The sequence below is a fragment of the Orbicella faveolata genome, unplaced genomic scaffold (genome assembly GCF_042242905.1).
Source record: "Orbicella faveolata isolate gen_17 unplaced genomic scaffold, um_ofav_v1 contig_34, whole genome shotgun sequence".
In the NCBI taxonomy this organism is placed as follows: Eukaryota; Metazoa; Cnidaria; class Anthozoa; order Scleractinia; family Merulinidae; genus Orbicella; species Orbicella faveolata.
This window is the reverse complement of record NW_028301563.1, coordinates 9,561,388-9,582,030: the sequence shown is the minus strand read 5'-3', so window position 1 is coordinate 9,582,030 and position 20,643 is coordinate 9,561,388. Positions and strand designations below refer to the sequence as shown.

General features: G+C 39.5%; 3 protein-coding genes across 3 annotated transcripts in view; 2 read left to right on the top strand and 1 right to left on the bottom strand.

Moving 5' to 3' along the window:
• The window catches only part of LOC149104673 (ribitol 5-phosphate transferase FKRP-like), a 211,763-nt gene that overhangs the window by 160,054 nt on the left and 31,066 nt on the right, over window positions 1–20,643 (top strand). The window lies entirely within an intron of this gene.
• Window positions 2,854–11,069, bottom strand: LOC149104678 (uncharacterized). Its single transcript, XM_089272251.1, has 8 exons — window positions 10,983–11,069; window positions 9,244–9,422; window positions 8,613–8,769; window positions 7,585–7,699; window positions 6,155–6,271; window positions 5,624–5,857; window positions 4,966–5,115; window positions 2,854–3,513 (listed from the first exon to the last, which is right to left on the bottom strand). Exons 1-6 carry the CDS (start codon window positions 11,067–11,069, stop codon window positions 5,625–5,627), a joined length of 888 nt encoding a protein of 295 aa, XP_089128377.1. The 3' UTR covers window positions 2,854–3,513; window positions 4,966–5,115; window position 5,624.
• On the top strand, window positions 11,909–14,891 carry LOC149104677 (uncharacterized). Its single transcript, XM_089270886.1, has 2 exons — window positions 11,909–11,938; window positions 13,642–14,891. Exons 1-2 carry the CDS (start codon window positions 11,909–11,911, stop codon window positions 14,833–14,835), a joined length of 1,224 nt encoding a protein of 407 aa, XP_089127012.1. The 3' UTR covers window positions 14,836–14,891.

The following is a 20,643-nucleotide window of genomic DNA, read 5'->3' as shown; positions in this document are numbered from 1 at the left end:
ATATAAGGCTTTATAGGTATTGAATTCGTATCCGAGTACGCTTTGAGATCTTTGAAAACACGTCCAAACATGCGTTTTAATACCAGTCAAGAAATGTTTTTTCCAGTGAAATGTTTTTCAAGGTGGAGCACGCATTAAGCCAAATAAAAATTTCAATGTGTTCTATATCTCAGCCTAGACCTACAATAACATGTATTCAGGCTAAAATAAGCGTATATGCCAAGTTTGGATATACTATCAAAGGAAATGTTTTCCCACGAGCCAAAAGGGTGAAGGTAGTTTTTATAAAAGGTAAATAATAACAATACATCGAGTAAAGATATGAATTTTTCCCGAATCTGTAGGGGACAATAAGAAACAAGACACCGAAGCAGAGGTAATGTTTCAGCGATCACAAGCTTTCGACACTGTCACAGCGTCTTTCTCAAGTGAATATGGCGGGAATATATTTGTCATGTGAGCTTGAGTGAACCAAGTCACATGCCAAAACATCTCTGTATAGGGCCGGAAGTTCAAATCGACCGTCTCGATTGGACTGGCACAGAATCTCCAAGGCCTCATAAATTCTTCTTCTGATCAAGTTGTTTTCTTCTCTTGCTATGACAGTCGACTTATTTTCCTCTAACTTGTGGTCTGTTTCCCTAAGGTTTTCTCCAAAGGCGGAAAGTGTCCATCTAGTAGTGTTAAAACGTTTCTTTAAACGGACCGTGCATGGGTAAAAGGGTCGGACGGTTTCCTAGTATAGATCTTTTTACAATCAGCACACACTAATTTGTGGATGACGCCACACTTCCTTCCATCGGTTGTGGGATCTTTAGAATGTACAAGCTGTGATCGGAGAGTATTGAAGGGTACATTGTAGGTGTTTGTACCATGCAGCCAGGGAGCAGCGGGTACAGGTTAACAGCAACGCACCCCGAGTGTCCCTCTCCCCCATGTATAAAGTGTATCGGAGAAAATCTCTCGCGCCTTCCGCAAGGCAAACATGTACTTTGACCCTTTCATGCTTGACTTTGCTCCAAAAAAGCCGTATTTACTACCGTTATTTTTTTATTTATTTATTTTTTTTTTGGTATGCAATGTTGCTAAATTGCACTAAATTTTGCTAGGAATACAATATTTTACATTTCATCTTGATTTTCGCCTATTTTCCACAGTCTAATGAGCAATGTTTTACTTTAGCGCATGTGCATAAGCCATTATTTTGCTGACGCGTTGCGAGTTTTGTCCTGCCTCCTTTTCCTTCACTTTTTCTCTCTCTTTCTTTTTTCACTATCTTCTACTCTTTACTTCCTTTCTATCAGCTGCAACAGATTTTGTACTGACAAATGAGACATTGATCAATTATGGAGGTAATGGCCAATTTCACCAGTAATAGACCAATTTCGATATATTAAAATTCAGCCTAACACAATAGACCTCAGCACGATGTTCTGGGCAATAAACCCCACAAACTCTGTAGTTATTCCCTTGAGCCTCGTACTAGTACTGAGGTCTATTGTTTTTGGCTGAATTTTAACATATCGAAATTGGTCTATTTTGCATCAATGATTGAAAATTTGTTTTTCCAGTAGCTCTGTCAGCATTTAGTCGATTTTCAAAATGGACACACGTATAGAAAGCTCTGTCTCTCTTGAGTTTGTTGTTTATCAGAGCAATCTGCTGACGTAGAAATTGATGACGTCACAATTAGTTCTTTGTCTACCTTTCCAAATGTTGTTGGGGACAACACTGGCCGCGAAAGGGTTAACTTGTAATACGATTTTTATTCAATTACTTTTTTATTATTATTTTCAAATTTTTAACGATCTTTTTTTTTTCAGGTAAATGTTACATTTCTAGATCATTTTTGCTCAGATCCTTCTAAGTCAGTTTTGATGATTTTCTGACTGTAAGAAAACAGGTACGCAATGCGCACAAGTGTATTGAGATCAGTGGTGGTTCTTGTAATCTGATTGGCTCTCAATGGTGCGATTTAGTCACGAATCACATTAATTTTACCCTTAATCGCATCAGTTTTCCCAGCCCAAAACTAGAAACTAGTAGCACTTGAAAACGCGGGAGAAGCAAGTAAGATGGGTTCGCTTATACACATAGAGTCAAAGGAATGAACCACCCGATACAAAGGTGTCCAAGTAAAGAAAGCTTATCTACACACATGCACATATCGCTGGGATATCTGTCAAGGAAGTTTTAAACCTTTAAAGGTGTTCATTAAAACCCTGGGACGTGTGCACAGCGGATTACTTCATATCCATTCACAGTTTTTGTGTACAACAGTTATGACTTCTCTCTGCTAGGGTTGGGGAATGCAATTAATATTGCGGCATAGTTCACAAGAATTCATCCAGCCGACCACAACACTGCAAATTGGTTTCATAAAACACAATAAAGCACCACCTTACTTTCTTGCTCGGACTGTTCAATGATAATTCGATTTTCACTTTTTCAGAGCTATCTTCGTTGCTCCTGACATTTTCGCCGTAATGTACCAAGAATTGTCGAGGAAAAGGTTGTTGTTATTCATCGTGGTAGATGCAATAATAAAGTGTATTATCGTTTGTTTGACGATGTAGTCACTTGAGATGTAGATCGCGACGTTTCGACTGCTTACTAGTCTTCTTCAGGCGATAAGGTCGGCTGTGATTGGTGCATTTCGATCCTCCTATTGTTCCATTGTTCCGGCGAGTAGCTAGTGGTAACAGTAGTAACAATAGGAGGATCGAAATGCACCAATCACAGCCGACCTTTGTGATATAAATGATACCGTGCAATCAGTCGACCTTATCGCCTGAAGAAGACTAGCAGTAAGCAGTCGAAACGTCGCGATCTACATCTCAAGTGACTACATCGTGAGACAAACGATAATACACTTTATTATGTACCAAGAATTATAACGCACGTGCCCAGCCATTGTTCTGCTTATTAAACCTTTTGCTTAGCGACGTTCTCGCTGCCGTTGCCGTCGTGGTTTTCTTAAGAAAACATCAGTTTAGTTTAGGTATCATCGACAATATCGAGAAAATATTTTCAGCTATAGCTAAGAAAATGATTTGCAAGTAAAAGCATGTTAATTTTTCTTCCTTAAGTGGTAGCAGTGTTAAATTGTTTTTAAGTTTCGACTCGTTATTGTGTGTTTCTCTAGAATACTTCTCGTGAATGATCCTGTAGTGCTGGTCTCTCAAAAGAGATAAAATACCTCCACCTCACCAGGAGTGAAACGAAAACTTCCAGCTAGAATTGTTTTCTGGTCTTTTACTCCACTTGGACGATTGTACGAGAAACCAATCTGTGCATATGAATTAATATTACCATTTGCCTTGTCAGCAATGTAAATATCATGCCCTCCACCAAATGTTGGACCGTAACTTGGATTCATGTAAATTGCTTGTGATGGGTTTTTCACCTTACTCTTAAATGGCCTTAATCCTTCTTTATTGCTTAAAGAATAAATAAAGGCCTTGTCAGTAGTGCGATATCCACCATGATGGCTGGAACTGGCATCTGTATCTCCTACGGTATATAAAAGAAAGAAAAGGGAATGACTGCGAAATCGAAGTGTTCGCTCGGTCGTCTAAAAACGGCGCAATTGGTCAAAATACTCTTTTAATAGAACTTTTCGTCTAGCGCGCTTAATTTTCACGGGCCAAACTGGCCATTTAGATATGGTATACCATAGCATAACTTTTTCTTTAGAACCTCTTATTTGACGAGATTTTGGTATACTAGATGAGTTAGGACTCTCTCAAATCAGTTGAAATTTGGCAGGTAAATTAAATTGCGATACTAGTATTTTTCAAGTGGTCAAGAGGTAGATGAAACGTACTTACTTCAAAATGAATTTTAGCTCAGAGAAATGATTAAACCGAAAATCACAAGCTGTGAGAATATGAAATCCAGTCAAGTTTCCTTCTTTCTGTACCGGCTTGTTTAAAATGCACAATTTTGCATAAATTCCATATGCCAACTTGGTTGATTAAGTAGTATTTCGAACTTTCCTAGATTTCACAAAAAATATGAACTCGCTGGAACTTTTAACCCTCGGACGTACAAGCGAACTCGTACTCCTACCGTGGTGCAAGGGGGAAGGGGGTAGGGGGGTGGTGAGGGGTGGATGGGATCTTCCCATTGGGTTTTCGGGCGAAATAAATTTCATTGACTTGATAGCCCTGGCCTTGCTCTACAAGATAAAACCATTTTTGTTGGTTATGGTGTCTATGACGTCATATGACGTTCAATGACGTCATTTGAACCGACATCTTGGATCCGCCATCTTGGATTATTTTCTTAAAAGTCAAGAAATAACGGAAATAGTTCACGAATTTGTACAATTTTATGAAGAAAACTGGAAGAAAAAAGTTGATTTTTGGCTAGGCCTATATGAGATTTGATGGCTGCAATAACATCGTCAAAAATGATGGACACGCAGTTGACATATCAAAATTTTCGCAGAGAATGAAGGAACAGCTACTGAAAGTTTAAGCTCCTTACAGTAACTTGTATTTTCAAAACTTTGAAAAAAGCTTATGGGGGTGGCATCTACAACCCCTCTCCCCTTGTACGTCCTAGGGTTAAAGTATGTTTCTGAAAATAGTTCACCAAAAGGGTCTTTTTGACGTTATAAAGAAAATTCGAATTTTCCAACTTGCTATCAGATTCTCCATATTTAGAGGCAGTGGCTCTTAATGACGTAATTTGACGTCAAATGGCAGCATGACCAACAAAAAGTGTGCCATCGTTCAAAGCAGGACCAATGCTATCTATTGAAGTAAAACGATTCGGATATCCCATTACAACGAAAACCTGGAAGAGCCCAATCTCGATCGTTCCCGGGGCCTTTCCCCCAGAAACGCCCTGGGGACAAGTTTGAGGAGAGCCAGCCCTTGTACTCTTGTTGGGTATGCGTCTGCATGTACATCTGAGGGCTGATTTAATATTTCGTTTCCTAGATCTAGTTCAACTTACCACAATAAACATACTTTCCTTTGTAGACACTGTCCAATGAACACCACAGGGAAGAAAAGTAACTTCCATCTGTGGTACAGTGGTGATAGGTCTTCCCCTCAAAGTTGAAAGGAAAGTAACAACATTTCCCTGGCGATGGACAAAGACTCCCTGTGAAAGTCAATGATGTTTATTATCTATCAAGGGCTGATTGAATATGGTAATGAATCGAAATCGAGCTGTTTTAATCTTCAGTGCAATGTTCTTTAAAGGGAAGCACAGTGGTGTCACAGAGTTAGTATGCCAAGAGACCATGATCCTCGATTCGTTAGATCATGGTCTTTTAGTATGGTGGACTCATTACCAAGTCGTCTGGGTTCGAACCCTGGCCAGGGGTATCCTGTTGTACCACTTTGCACTTGGAAAAATTTAGCTCTCTCTACCAGATGTATAAATAAGCACATCATATTTCCCTGTCTTATAATTTAATTTAAAAACAAAAACAAAAAAAACAGATTCCAACAAACCAACTAAAGTAACCAGCCACAGACATACAAACTGACTTAATGACTGACACACAGACAGACAGACTGACTGATTGACAGACACAAAGACACCCAGACAGAACAGTATGCAGTAAAGTACTTGAATGGAATAACGAGGTAGCATGGTCATTTACCTCATGGAGCGTCTGTGTATCCTTCAAAGACGTACTGATTACTTTCTATGATTGTAACAGTATTTTTCTTTCCATCACAACGGCTGTGAAAGGCAAAAGCATCCCAGCCATGTAAGGAAGCGCGGTAACACAGCTTCCACTCAGAGTCATCCCCAACAGAGGGCCCAAGAAAATGCAGAAGATGAGTGACATAAGATGCATTTTTCGACAGTATTGTCGAGCTTATTGGGAGCTCTGAAATAGAAAGAGAAAGTTTAAAAGTAAGGTCGTGATGGGTTAATAATATCAAATAAAAATACAGTCCAACCTCTCCTCGAATATCCACCTCCAAAGCTGTAAATGCTTTTGCATTATGCACAGTTCACTTGCTCGCATGGAGAAAGAGAAATGCATATACATGTTATACCATAATACGGACTCTCATCTACCGCGACGGGGATCTTGTGCAACTGATGAATTTGAAGGATCACGCACTTGTAGTGGGTATTTTTTTTATTTATTTATAGACAAATTTGTTATATAACAACTTACTAGTTTCGCATATTTTCCCAGCGAAACCGACCTCACACTTGCAAAAGTAACCTTCGCGTGTACTTTCACATTCACCTCCGTTTTGGCATGGATTCTGCCCAGCGCAAAAATCTATGGCTTCACCGAGAAAACAAAAACAAAACGAGAAAGAATTAAGAAAAACATGTAAATGCAGCTTTAGTCACCAATCCCACTTTTTGGCCAACGGTATGAACGGCTAGGCAGAAATTTTAGCAGAGCGATCCGTCGGTGAGACAGAGGAAAAGTGAGTTCTCTCCAATATTTATAAACTTTCCCTTTCTATTTACATCCACTGACAGAGCCTCAAAGCGTTACAGGTTTTCTTTACCTGCACAGACATGGCCATCCCAATGGCATCCGGCTTTACAAGTGCAAATGTATGGCCCAATAGTATTATTGCACACATTACAACTGTGAATTTTTTTTCCTTGCACTCGTCGATATCTCAGTAACAATATAAAATTAATACCCATATACAAAATAGTCAAAAAAATATGTACAGTATTTTGAAATCTTGGAGGTTTTGCGTTACCGTCTTTGTTTATTATATAAATAATAGCAAAATAATATGTACAATGTTTCTACGTATTTCCAATAATAATAATCATAATAATAACAATAGTAATTTTAATAATAATAATAATAATAATAATAATATAAATTGAGGGTAGCACACAACAGTAATCACTGAAAACCAGTGGCCTTCATATAAATATTTACAGAATAAAATTAAAAATTTTGAAAGATTATTCATAAATATGCAACGATAATATAAAAAACTAAGATATGAGACACACTAAAATATTAAAAAACAAAGTATTAGATTAAGTCTAAACTAAGAAATTTAAAAATTTAGGTGATAAAATGGTCCACCTCCTCATAACTGTTCATAAAATGTTTAAAATTACTGAGAAATACCTTCCATCCTCAGTCTCCCGTTTTAATCGGGGGCAGACAAGGTTTAATTGAAAAACATTGACGGAAAAATGTCAAACAGCTGCGTGGCACTGGGTAAAGACTTGCATGAAAGTTGTCAGTAAGAATAATCATGAATAAATGTACCATATTTCGGGTAATGTTTCCAGACGTTTCGGGCTTGGCCCTTCGTCAGTGGAAAACCATGTTCGTCGAAATCAGTGCAACGTTTGCATAAAGGCTTAACTGACTATGCCAGCTCGTTCTTCCGTTCACGTCTGCATTTCTAACAAACATCTTGGTAAGATACGATGGACACTCCCCTAAAATTGACCTCCCGACAATAACACAGAGGAGGGTTGTAGAATTACTGCTCTCTATCCCAACCCATAAAGCCACCCGAGATGATGGCATTAGTGCCAAATTACTCAGAATTGCTGCACCTGCAATATTACCAACGCTGATTGTTTATCTTTCAAAAAATTATTTCTTACCAAGATCACATTGGTCACCTGTGAATCCAGAGGAACATAAACAGCGGAATCCTTTGCTGGTAAAACCCGTTTGACAGGTTCCGTTGTTCTGACAAAGAGCGTTACCACAAGCATTCTAAATTAACAAAAAAGCGCAATTAAATCGATGACATAAAATCTTCAGCTATTTTTAATCATTACCACGCCCATTGAATTAGGTAAAATACACACACATACCCTTGTGGTTCTTTTTTTTCACAGTAACCATTGGACGTATTCAAAATAGCTTAAAAAACGCGTTTTTTTCTTTTGTTAAGAAGGTGAAGTGGTGTTTGAACATTATGTCATATCTTCGTCCACAACTGGTTTAGTAAATCACTCCGTGCAAGAAGTGCATCAGCTAATTATATATTTATAGTTTTTTTTTTTCTTTTTTAACAATGTCTCTTAAGATCGCCGAGAGCTTAAGCAAATGAGGACCGCGGCGATTGAACGAGCACGGACCAAAAAAAAAATGCGTTTTTTTTTATCATTATTATTCGTTTGCACGTCGTCTGGGATGACTTTCAAAAGTAGTTCGAAAGTTATTATTGAGCTATGTAATGACCAATTCGGAGATCCAGCTGTTATATGTCCCAGGAATCCTACGGGGCATTAGGCGTCAAATAAAAGCGTAAAATTTTAATTGTGCCGGTTTCAGATGTTGTCTTTTCTTCTATTAAAATATACTAGAAATTCGAAATTCACGAGCAATTCTCTATGTTAAAATAGAGTAGAAAGTCTTTGAAGGCTCTTTTTCTTGAGCCAAAAAAGTTACTGTACAGTCGGAGCCCTTCATTTAGCACTTTCGTCTTCCCCTCCCCTCCCGGCACATCAACTAGTCAAATATGCGAGGGTATTCGCGTGGAAGGTAGACGACGTTGTCTGTTGAATGTTGATTACTACTTCAATTGACAAATGTTGCAAAAACATTCTTCCGTTTTAAATGTCGACATTTCATTTAAATGCAGAGGGAGACCGGACATGCAAAATTCTGACGTCCTACATACAATTGTTCCATGGTACACGTAGCCTTCTGTTTTCACCAGGTCGTTCTCGTGTTCTTTATGAGTTGCATTGTTTAAGTCACAGTTGTGTGTTCCTGTATATTCAAAATTAACGCTGACACAGTTGTGTTCTAGGTAGCATTGCAGTTCACAAAAAAGCCTGGTCCAAAACTTTGATGGTTCTTATCACGTGATTAATCAATCGTTCCCCATAGAAGAAATAAGAGCCTGGAAACTCCAATTCACGGCATTGATCTGAGAGGTTCAAATAATCTCACATTAGCTCTTTGCTGTTAGCCTACCATTACTGATAATATGTATGGGTAATCAAAACTTAATTAAAGTTAACCAGAAACCCATGACCAGGAACCTCAATCTCACATACTAACCTTGGATTTAACCCTTTCCCGCGCCCTGTCTTTAAAACGAACAATTAGAATGCAATTATAACAATATTCCATTGTTGTCAGGCAAGCCGTATTCGCGCTTTTTAAATAACAATAGAAAGAAGGTTGGCTAATATAAGAGACCAATTTCGTAGATAACACCGGGGGGACAGAATTTGATGTAAGAGTTCGCATCAGCAAGGCGATAGCAGCTTTCCAACAGCGGAAGAATGTCTTGAGATCATCACTTCTCGGCACCAGCACTAAAATCAGGATCTTTAACACCATCGTGAAGCCTGTATTGCTCTAGGGAGCCGAAACCTGGAGAATCACCGTCGCCACTATGAAAAGAATCCAGACTTTCATTAACACCTGCCTCAGAAGGATTCTTAAGATACGCTGGCCAGACATCATCAGCAACCAAGATCTGTGGAAACGAAAGAGACGGCCACACCCTTCGGAAGTCTTCGTCTAACAGCACAAGGCAAGCCGTCACCTGGAACCCTCAGGGGAAAAGGAAGAGGGACCGACCAAGAAACTCGTAGCGCCGTGACCTAGAGGCAGACATGAGGAGAAATGGCTACACGTGGGGAGAACTGCAACGACTGGCCCAGGACCGTGATGACTGGAGGGTGCTCATTAGTGGCCTTTGCCCCAGACGGGGCTACAGGCAAGATGATGATGATGAAAATTCAAACTAAAACAATAAACATCAGTACGAGGCTCTGGGGAATAACTTTAGAGTTTGTGGGGTTTATTCCCCAGAGCCTCGTGTTAAGGTCTATTGTTTTAGGCTGAAATTTAATATATCGAAATTGTTCTATTCGAAGCAAACTTCAATGTTGTTTCTTCGTGCGAATAAGTTCTTCTTTAGAGAGCAATGACGGGGGAGGTTGTGACCCAAGTCCTGCTGGGTGTTGTCAAGTAGTTTTGCGCTTCTTGGTAATCCTCGCGTATTCTTATCGCCACCATCCGAGATCGCATAAAATAGTTCTCAATCTCTGTTTTCACCCTGAGAACGACCTTCTCCAAAGAATCCAAAGAGCTCTAAAGCTTTTCTTAATTAATAGCGGAGCTCCGGCGGCCCGTAGGGCCGCAAAGCGGAGCCCCATAATCATATGGGAAACAAAAGGAAATCCATGAATGAATTTTCTCATGGTTTTCATGGCTAGCGGTATTGCTCGTGGGCGCGTACGCACGACGACGACGACGACGACGACGACGACGACGACGACGACGGCGACGGCGACGGCGACGGCGGAGTTGCCCAACATGGCGGCCATACTCCAGCTAATAGGTCGACAGAGACATGCACCCTCGGTCTCTAGCAGAAGAATGCCATTTTTCTTGGCGGAATTTTTAAAGAAAAGAAAACGCATTTCTATTTGTTATGTCGACAAAATGATAGCGGAGGTTGATCTAATGTTTTTAAGATAGGGTTGCACTGAAGGAATTAAAAAGAAAGCAAGAATTAACAGGCAAAGAAGTAGCGAGGAAGATCGCGAAAAAGAGCGGGCCAGCGCTGGGGAAGGAGGCGAAACAGTACTGAACAATGGCGTGAATTCTACCTTGTCATCAGTCTACGTCACTACGGAGTCACATGAGAAGCGCATGCGCGTTGCTGATCAGTGTGTTTTGCGTTTCGCTGGCAGTTTCACGCTGTGAGTATTTTTAATCCTTTAATCTTTGCAAATCTAAACCATCGCCGGGTTTTTCCACCTTTTACATACCTGGAGAGGAAGGTAAGGCTAAAATTGGATACTTATGGTACTTTTTCTTCTACAGCTCGAGCGATTCCTTTCCAAAATGTCTAATGAAAACACAGAAGCGTCGGGCACCTCCGACGGCTCTCCAAGCATGGTAGATTCACCTAATCTCAATAACCGAGATCTTGCGTTATCTCTAGATAACATAAACAGCAACATGGGGAAAATGGCTAGTCTTTTAGCTAAATTGTGTGAAAAGCCAGTCCCTGACGAACGCCCACAGGGCTTAAAGCGACAGTCAACATCCGCCGTATCGGATAATTCAGACTCTTGAGTCTGAAGAAAACTCCCACAGACGACGGCGTCATACTAGTCTCTCGGATGATAATATTAGTCTTCACGCTAGTGATGATCTGGACGACGCAGATGACATTAAAATGCTCACCGAGTGTTCAAAGGCCACCGGCCAAAAAGAGCGGGAAATTCCCGCCAAGGAGACAAAGCTCCTTCAAGACTTTGCTAACAGCCTTGACGAGGATGACGCCACCGGCGACAAAATCCAGCAAGAGCTGGCTGATATTGCACTAAAACGATGGGGCAAGAAGCTGTCTTCTGACAAAATTAAAAGTTTCTCAGACAAATATAAACAGCCTCAGAACTGCTCTGACATAAAGGGTATAAAAGTCAACCCCGAGATATGGAGCCAATTAAATGCCAAGAAAAAGAAAACAGACCTGAAGATCTCAAATTTGCAGCAGGTTATCCGCAAAATCACTTTTGCGACGTTACAAATGACCAATGTGCTTATTCAAAATCCCTCTGGTTTAGAAAACAACAAAATAATGGCTAAACAAGTTGACACCATTGCAATGCTGGGACATGTAAATACGCAGTTGGCCCAGCTGCGAAGAGATGAAATCAAACCATCAATGAAAGCGGAGTACTCTGCTATTTGCTCGGCTGAAGTGCCCATCACTAGCCAATACCTTTTTGGGGACGACTTGGCGAAGCAATTGCGAGATGCCAAAGAAGCGAGCAAAATTAGCCATTCCTTTACATCCTCATCTAAGAATGGTCTCTTCAAAGGCAAACAGCAAAGTTCAAAACAACATGCCCATCATTCTAAAGGTCCTAGAAGAGATTTTTTATGGAAAGGCCAAAACCGGCACTACAACAAGAAAAAATCACCAACCACCGACAAGAAATAATGGAACAATTGCTTCAAATAAAGAACAGGGTAAGTGGCTTTGGAAATTTCTTGCCCAACCTGGTGAATTATTTACAAATGTTATGCAATACATTTCAGGCTGGGCAGGTGGCTGCTCATTTTGCAGCTTGGAGGACCCTTACTAATGACAAAATCCTATTATCGGATGTGTTGGGAGCAGCAATTGAGTGTACTGCCACCCCTGTTCAACACAAGTTACCTAAGCAAATCTTCTCAGAACATGAATATCCCATTGTTTGTCAAGAAGTGCATAAATTACTTGAGAAACGTGTCATCACAAAGGTGTCACCTGTATCTGGGCAAATTTTGTCCAATGTATTCCTTCGTCCGAAGAAGGATGAGACTTATCGACTCATACTAAATCTCAAAAGGTTTAATGAGTCAGTTAGTCATTATCATTTTAAAATGGATTCACTTTCTACCATAACAAAACTAGTTACCCAAAATTGTTATATGGCTTCTGTTGACATGAAAGATGCCTATTACTCTGTCCCCATTCGATCTTCAGATCGAAAGTTTTTACGCTTTATCTGGGAGGGGGAGTTATATGAATTTACCTGCCTTCCTAATGGGTTGTCGTGTGCTCCCCGTATATTTACTAAAATTCTTAAGCCCCCTCTGTCTACTCTGCACAAACAAGGACACATAGCTGTGGCACATCTTGATGACCTTTACCTGTAAGGGCAAACCTATGAGAAATGTGTCCAAAATGTTATAGACACTACCGTCTTGCTGGACAAATTAGGCTTGGTTGTGCATCCAGAGAAGTCTACTTTCATACCCACACAAGTGCTTACTATCCTAGGGTTTGTAATAGACTCAGTAGAAATGACAATACAACTGACCAGTGAGAAAGCCACTAGTTTACAAAATGTCTGTACTGAGTTATTAGAAAACTCTTCCCCTTCTATTAGGGAAGTAGCAAGTGTTATTGGGAAAATAGTTGCTAGCTTCCCTGGGGTGATGTATGGAGCTCTTTACTACCGATACCTGGAAAAAGATAAATCCCAGGCCCTTATTAGAACAAAGGGTAACTTTGATGACTTGATGTCTTTGTCCCCTCATGCTAAATCTGAATTACAGTGGTGGATTCAACATGTGGGAGACATGTACAATGTAATCAACCACCCACAACCCCAGCATCAAATAACAACAGATGCTTCCCTTATGGGTTGGGGGGCAGAATCTGCAGGGGTGTCCTCGGGAGGAAATTGGTCCCATTCAGAGTCTAAACACCACATCAACTATCTGGAAATGTTGGCTATTTTGTTGGGGCTCCAAACCTTTGCTAAAGACAAGAGCAACACACATATCAGAATAATGTGTGACAACACTACAGCAGTTAATGTGATTAATCACATGGGAACAAGCCACTCAGATTCTTGCAATTCGGTCGCTAAGGAGATCTGGGAGTGGTGTATAGATCGCAAGATCTGGCTTAGTGCTGCACATATTCCTGGAAAACAAAATCTTATTGCAGATTTTGAATCCAGAAGAAACCAAAGAGAATCTGAATGGAGGCTTGACAAGGCATCACTAATTTGTGCTCTTGAGAGGCTAGACTTCAAACCTGATATAGATTTGTTTGCCTCTCGTATAAATCACCAGTTCCCAGATTATGTGTCTTACAGACCAGACCCCGAGGCTATTGCCATCGATGCGTTTAGCCTGAGTTGGTCCAACCTTAATTTTTATGCTTTTCCTCCGTTTAGTGTTATTCCAACAGTGCTGAACAAGTTGATGACCGAGGGAGCACAGGGGATTTGTGTGTTGCCAGATTGGCCCACACAACCATGGTACCCAACAGCTCTCCAGCTACTCAAACAGAAACCAGTGTATCTAAAAGCCAGGAAAGACCTACTCCAGCTGCCAAGCCATCCCAAGGAAAATCATCCAATCTGGCACAAGCTGAATCTCCTCGTGTGTCACTTATCAGGGAGGGACTAAACAAGTATGCTTTATCACCTGCGGCAAAAGATGTGCTAATGGCTTCATGGAGGGAAGGCACCTCCAAGCAATACCACACTTACCTTAGCAAATGGAATCAATACTGTCAGGACAATAGCATCAATGTTTTTCAGCCTGGAGTAACAAATGGCATTGAATTTCTCGTTTTTCTTTACAAATCAGGCTTAGGATACAGTGCTGTAAACACCGCACGTTCTGCGCTCTCTTCAATATTTGTTTTGGAAGACGGAGTAAAATTCGGAGAGCACCCGTTAGTAGCTCGCTGCATGAAAGGGATTTTTGAGTTAAAACCAGCTTTGCCCAAATATACTGAAATTTGGGACGTTAATATTGTGTTAGATTATTTGAGAGCTGCTGCACCCTTGAGATCCTTATCTCTTAAGCAGCTTACTCTAAATTTGACTATGTTACTCTGTCTCACTACGGGACAGCGTGGACAGACTATACATAAGTTTGATGTTAATTACATCCAAGAAATGGATGACCGCTACAGAATAACTATTTGTGAGAAACTGAAACAGAGTAAGCCTGGGCGACATCTAGCACCCATTGATTTAATTTCTTTCCAAAGTGACAAGAAACTTTGTGTGGTTGAGCATCTTAAGGAATACTTACAGCGCACAAAACAGTTGCGAGAGGAGCACTCACAGTTACTGATAAGTTATGTTAAACCATTTAAACCGGTATCCAAAGATACCATCTCCAGATGGGTTAAGCAAGTGTTAGAGTCAGCCGGGATTGACATTAACAAATACTCTGCTCATAGCAGCAGAGCTGCATCAACGTCCAGTTGTAAGGCCAAAGGTTTAAGCCTAGCAGACATCATGAAGAGTGCAGGGTGGTCTAATTCTAGTACTTTTGCGAAGTTTTATGATAAGCCTGTCGTCACTGCCTCAGCTAATTTTGGCTCCGTGCTGCTGAATCCAGACACACTTTGATCTGTGAAACTGTATTTTCTTTTTCCTTGTTTGGGAATAAAGTTTGTTCACTGTTATGAGTTGCTCGTGATGCAGGACTTTGAAGTCTCATGTGACTCCGTAGTGACGTAGACTGATGACAAGGTAGAATTATCAGATTAAACGAGACTTACCTGTAAGTTGAAGTTTGATCAAGATTCTATCTTGTCATCAGTCCGGAACGAAGGAGTCACATGCCCTTATGTACCCCCCCTCCCATGTCCTTCGTTCCTATTTTCTCCTGCACCACTCACGTTGAATACTGATCAGCAACGCGCATGCGCTTCTCATGTGACTCCTTCGTTCCGGACTGATGACAAGATAGAATCTTGATCAAACTTCAACTTACAGGTAAGTCTCGTTTAATCTGATAATTATAGCGAGTCAAGGGCTAGAGAAAGGAAGTGAAATAATACCGAACAATGCCGTTAACCAAAGCTAACGAGGGCCATAGATAGGATGTGAAAGTACTCAGAAGACTGCAGTGCCAAGTTTTTTAAAATTCGCGCGTTGTGACGCTGTGCAGCCGTGCAAGAAAAGTCACATGATTTGGTCAGGTGATGAACAAGAGAAATCAAACATGTCCGAGTGTTACAAAACAGTAAGCACAGTGGTTGATTCGTTGATCTGTCAAAAAGATTAGTTCAGTTCAGTCTTCACAACTTTTGCTGCAAGTTTCTGCCTGGAAGATTTACACTGGCCGAACTGATGTTGCTAACTTGCGGTAAGTGACTTTTGCTGTTGCGTTTGCTATGAAAATTAACAAGTTGCCTCAGCGATATAAGCTTATTTTCAATTGGAATCCTTTGAAAGTCTTCCTTATTTGAAGCCATGTTGTGAGACAATTTATAAATTGCATCGTTTTAATTTCTCTCATCTCTAAACAATAGCAAGTGAATCGCTTTGTGGAGGTTGTTGTAAGTTGTAAACAAATTAAGCTTTCTGTCGATTTTCGTCGTCAACCTAAGCTTATAACCTCACGTCTAAAAATAAGCTTAACCAAAACCGTATTTGGAAACACGGCCGGGCGAGTTTTGAAGTTTTCTCTGTGTTAGTTGGCACAGCCGCCTCGTAGACAGCTAGAATTTCTTCTTCTGTTGTTGAAAACCAAGAAAGGTGTACAAACAGGATTTGCTAAATTTACTTTCAACGTTCCTATGGGAAGATTTGCATATTGTGATTACAAAGTATGCAGATTTCCTCGTTTTGTTAGTTCAGTTTATTCGGTTTGGCGAAATGCTTGGGTGAATTCCCAGGTTAATTTGGCTGAAGACTGGCAAAGCTACCGCCGATAAAATGACTGCAAAGCTAAATTAAGCCTTCGGCAAAAATGCACACTGTAATATTCAAATTTAAGCGTGAATAATTATTAAACTTTTAACACTGCAAGGTTAAACGATTTTCTTTATCCTCTCTCTCATTCGGTTACCTTTCAATGAGAAGGATTTGCTTTTGATACTCAGATGAAGTGATATGCATAATTATTGTGTTTATAATGTAGATTTCCTCGTTTTATTTTGTTATCTGTCCAATTAGTTCGGTTTGGTGAAATGCTTATATGGTCCAAATGTCGAGTAGACGATTGTGCATGTAAATCCTGTGTGCAAATAAAGCTCTACTTTCATTTTGATTTACTACTTCATTTTATTAGTGCCACTGCTTTTGGTTGGGGGTACATGGGTTATTCCCCAAATATGCAGTATTTACACTTAATATGGAAATGTCCCTCAAAAGTGAGATAGTACTAATGGAAAAAAAAAAATGCGAAGAGCTTTACTCGGTAAATTGAACAGTGTAAATGACATTTACATACTTAGAAAAAATTTAGGGAGTAGAAGTTCTTGCCCTGACCATTTCTCGGTAATAGAAATAAGTTTTACATACATACATACATACACAATTTAGTTGGTGAGAGCGCTCTCCTCTCTCCACACACACACTCTCTCTCTCTCTGCTCTTTTCTTCACACTAATTTTGTCATTAACTACATTGTAACTCATTAACCGAATGTCACTCACTGTTTTCTTTGTTGTGCATGCATACTTTTTTTGCTCGTCAAAGAAAGTTTCAGTTTCTTCCTGGCTGTTTCCTTTGTCCTGTCCAGTACCAATTCCTTTGTAATATAATTTTGTGAATTCTCTATTCTCCTTAAATTTTATCTTGTCAGGGTGATAGAATGCACTCTCAGAGTGTTCAATCATTGTTTTAAGTCGCTACAATTTTCAGGCAAAAAGCAATAGTTTTCTTAATTTCCTTTTACTTTGTGTTAGGACCTTTTAGCATGCTCGTAATTGACCCATGGGCATAATTTTGAATAAAGTAAAGAATTAGATCTGTTTTAGTGTTAAGTATTTTTAAATTATTATGAATTACATGTAGGCATTTCTTTTTAGTTTTTATTTTTTATTTTAGTCACATGTGATGTTTTATGATTTTACCGACGTATACCATGTAAATGTAAATAATACACTAGAATTAGCCAATCAGAGTGTGCATTATATCAGCTTTAAACACAAACCATATGTAATAAATGTATGTAAATGATATTTTTATGACAGAGAACTGGACAGGGCAAGAACTTCTCTTTCTTTTGTAAATTTATACATTCATTCCTCTCATTGCTGTCAAAATGTCTTAGGAACCTTCATTTTTGATAGTCCATTATTTTCCACCATACCTAGCACAGAAGCTCACAAAATCCTAACTAATAACCAACATGTGTGTATCTCTGGCCTTTGCTGTGTACTACGTGTATATTCTGTTATCCTGTCTTAACTGCTAGAAACAATTTTGACAGAGCTGTTTCAACAGTTTCACTTAAATTAGTTCCCAGTAACAGCGCTACATGTAGCAGTGTTATTGGGTATGAACTTTATGGAGGGTTTAAATTTTCATTTTTTTATGATTACAGGAGACAACAAAATATACATGTGTATACATAACCTGATGTTGGTGTTGGTTGCGAATCGTAGTTCATAATAGTCATCCTATTACAGGTAAGGGGGAAAAGTTCTGAGAGTTTAGAACATCTCTTCCCCCAGCACACCTTCTGTCTACAGGTGCAATTATTGAGAGGTTATATATATATATACGAAGAGTAATGTAAAGTTATAAACTTAACATTAAAATCTGACATTTGAATGCCTCCTTTGCTAAAATTAGTCACGATTTAATTGTTATCACTCCCTGTGAATTCATAGAGATTTCAGAGGCAAATTATCACCTAATGTGGAAGTCCTGTCTTCAAGTTAGGGAAAATGACATAAAAAAAGTTACAGTGAAAGTAAAGAGAATTGTGAATGTTGATGTGGTGTACTTTGTACATCATGTAAAGGTATTTGGTGAGTGCCAAAGGCATAACATTTCATGCATTGCTTTTTCAGGACAAATTATATAACAGTGATGTTTTAAGGTGTGATCACAAAAATAGTGAGTACAATGTCCAGGCAGTACCAGTTTATGGAAGGCATATGCAGACAGTAAGAGGAACTGTAAGCATTACCGGGTAAGTTTGTTTTATGCTTTTGACTTCTTGTACTTGGATTTTTTGTCATTTCATCACAAGAATAGGCGATGAAAGATGCAATAGTTGTTGCAGTTTATTTTTGAAGGCAAACTTATAAGTCTGCCTATGCTGGATAACAGCCATGCGTAAACTGAATGTAAAGCAAACACTCCGTTAAAGGTGGGGCAACCCTAAAACCCAGAAACTGGAAGCCGGAATCCAGAATGAAAAACTGGAATCCAGTAACCGGAAACCAGAATCCACAAATCGAAGAAAACAAGTTCTTCAAATACTCAAAAATTGTTTTGCTTAGGTTTTTGCCTGTAAAAAATAAGCGGCCAAGTAAAAAGGACCTCAAACTGACACAAAAGTTCCCCATCTGTCGAAATTCGTGCAACCGTTATTTCTAGTGAGGGCTATAATTATGAGAATCTTAGTAAAGTGCATCATAATTTAATTCTAAGCACCCTGAGAGCATCTAAAATAAGCTTGCTGGCAATTAACTGCACGGCCATGGGTCGAGCGCGGTTCGTGTTCTACCAGTGTTTTTTTTTTTTTTTTTTTTTGTGGTCGGTGACCAGACCCAAACTTCCTCTCAGCCAAATTTTGAATCACGCAACCTGTGATGTTTATTCGCCATAAGCTGTTGAAACATTAATACAAGGACAATGTTACGGATATTGTTTTCTTTATTTGTGTATAATATATATTTTCTTCTGGTTTTATCAAAGCGTTGGATTCAAAGGGAAATAATAAATACGTTAAAAACGCTAAAAAAGGGTATTACGTCAGCCATGGAATGCGCTGACATTGCAGCTTTCATTTTCGCTACATGGCAAATACACTGTAAGATCATGTTTACTTTGCAAGTTTATTTTGCCAGAAGCGATGGTCATTAATTTATGTGCAATTTTGTGAGTATTTCTTGTGGGTTTCGGCAAATGAAGCGAATTCTTTGGCTGTTTCATCGCAGTGAGTTAAGAGATTTGAAGAAAAATTAAGTATTTGCCGAGGTAAACAAGAGCTTGCCAGAACTTGCAATGTTTAAGTCAGTGCTAGGAGAAAAAACACAACCGTTCCAAAATTAGCTGTGGATAACGTAAACCCCCCTGATTGTGTGACTTGCGTGACCACTTCAAAGCGCAAGCAAATTAAATTTTGACGTTTCAGGAAGAAAGCTGTTTATTAAAAGCATTATTAATAGCGTGACACTCGTTTCCTTTTGTATCATTCATGGGCATGTCCCGAGCAAACTTCCAGATTAAGACCATTACATCATCATAGATTTCGCAAAGGCTAAGACTGATGGTGCAATAAGATATGACACAGTTTGTGTTGATCAAGTGATGTGTTTACAGTAATCAATGAATCATCAAGGACTGCTCTGGAATGTGCACTGCGTTGTGACTGTAGTATTAACAAAACAGTTAAATTTTAAAAGCGTGGTTATAAGATTTAAAAGATCTTCTTGCCATTTTGTTTAATAAGTGATCTGCAATTTACCGGAGGTATAAATTTACCCTTTACGTCTAGTAGATACTGAACAAGATAGAAAATGTCATAGAGAACAGGATGTCTGTCAGTGGCAGCCCCCTGTACATTGACGGTCACACCCCCCACTTTCGAAGTTCAAAGGCTAACCTGGCTCATCTTAATATAATATTTGATTTGTCCAACAGATACCAAACTAGTTCCGGATCAACACTATTTCCACACTGATACTGTGACAAATCAGCATTTCATATTCTTGGCGGCCATCATATTAAAACAATTTATAGAAATGTTGCACACTTACCTCTGTCTGCTTCTCACTTGCTAACAGATCGGACCACATGTTGTTAAAAGATGCTTAAAGACTGCCAGAAACTCACCAAAATAGCTTGTTGTTATTGTGCTACTCACCAGTCTTCTCATAGCAATTTGATCTAGACAAGAACTGCACTCTCACCAGAGCCAGATTGAACAAAAGATGGGTAACTAAGCCTTTGAGCAGGCTCTTGTGTTTGGGCCGGGGGCATGAACGGTAAAGCTGCATGAAGGCACTTGCTGACATGCCAATGCAGAAAAACACTAGACACTTATTTAGCCTGCTCAGGCACTAGAGACAGGTAGTAGAGCCTGCTCGCAGGCTATGAGTAACTCTATCCACCTGAAAAATCACTAACCCTGACTGGAAAGTGATTACCCAATGGATAGCTTTATCCAGCTTTTGAACAATTGGGCCAGATGTATAGCTAAGGGTTGTTCAGAACTAGTCAAAATTTTTTTAGCAATTACAGTTTGTA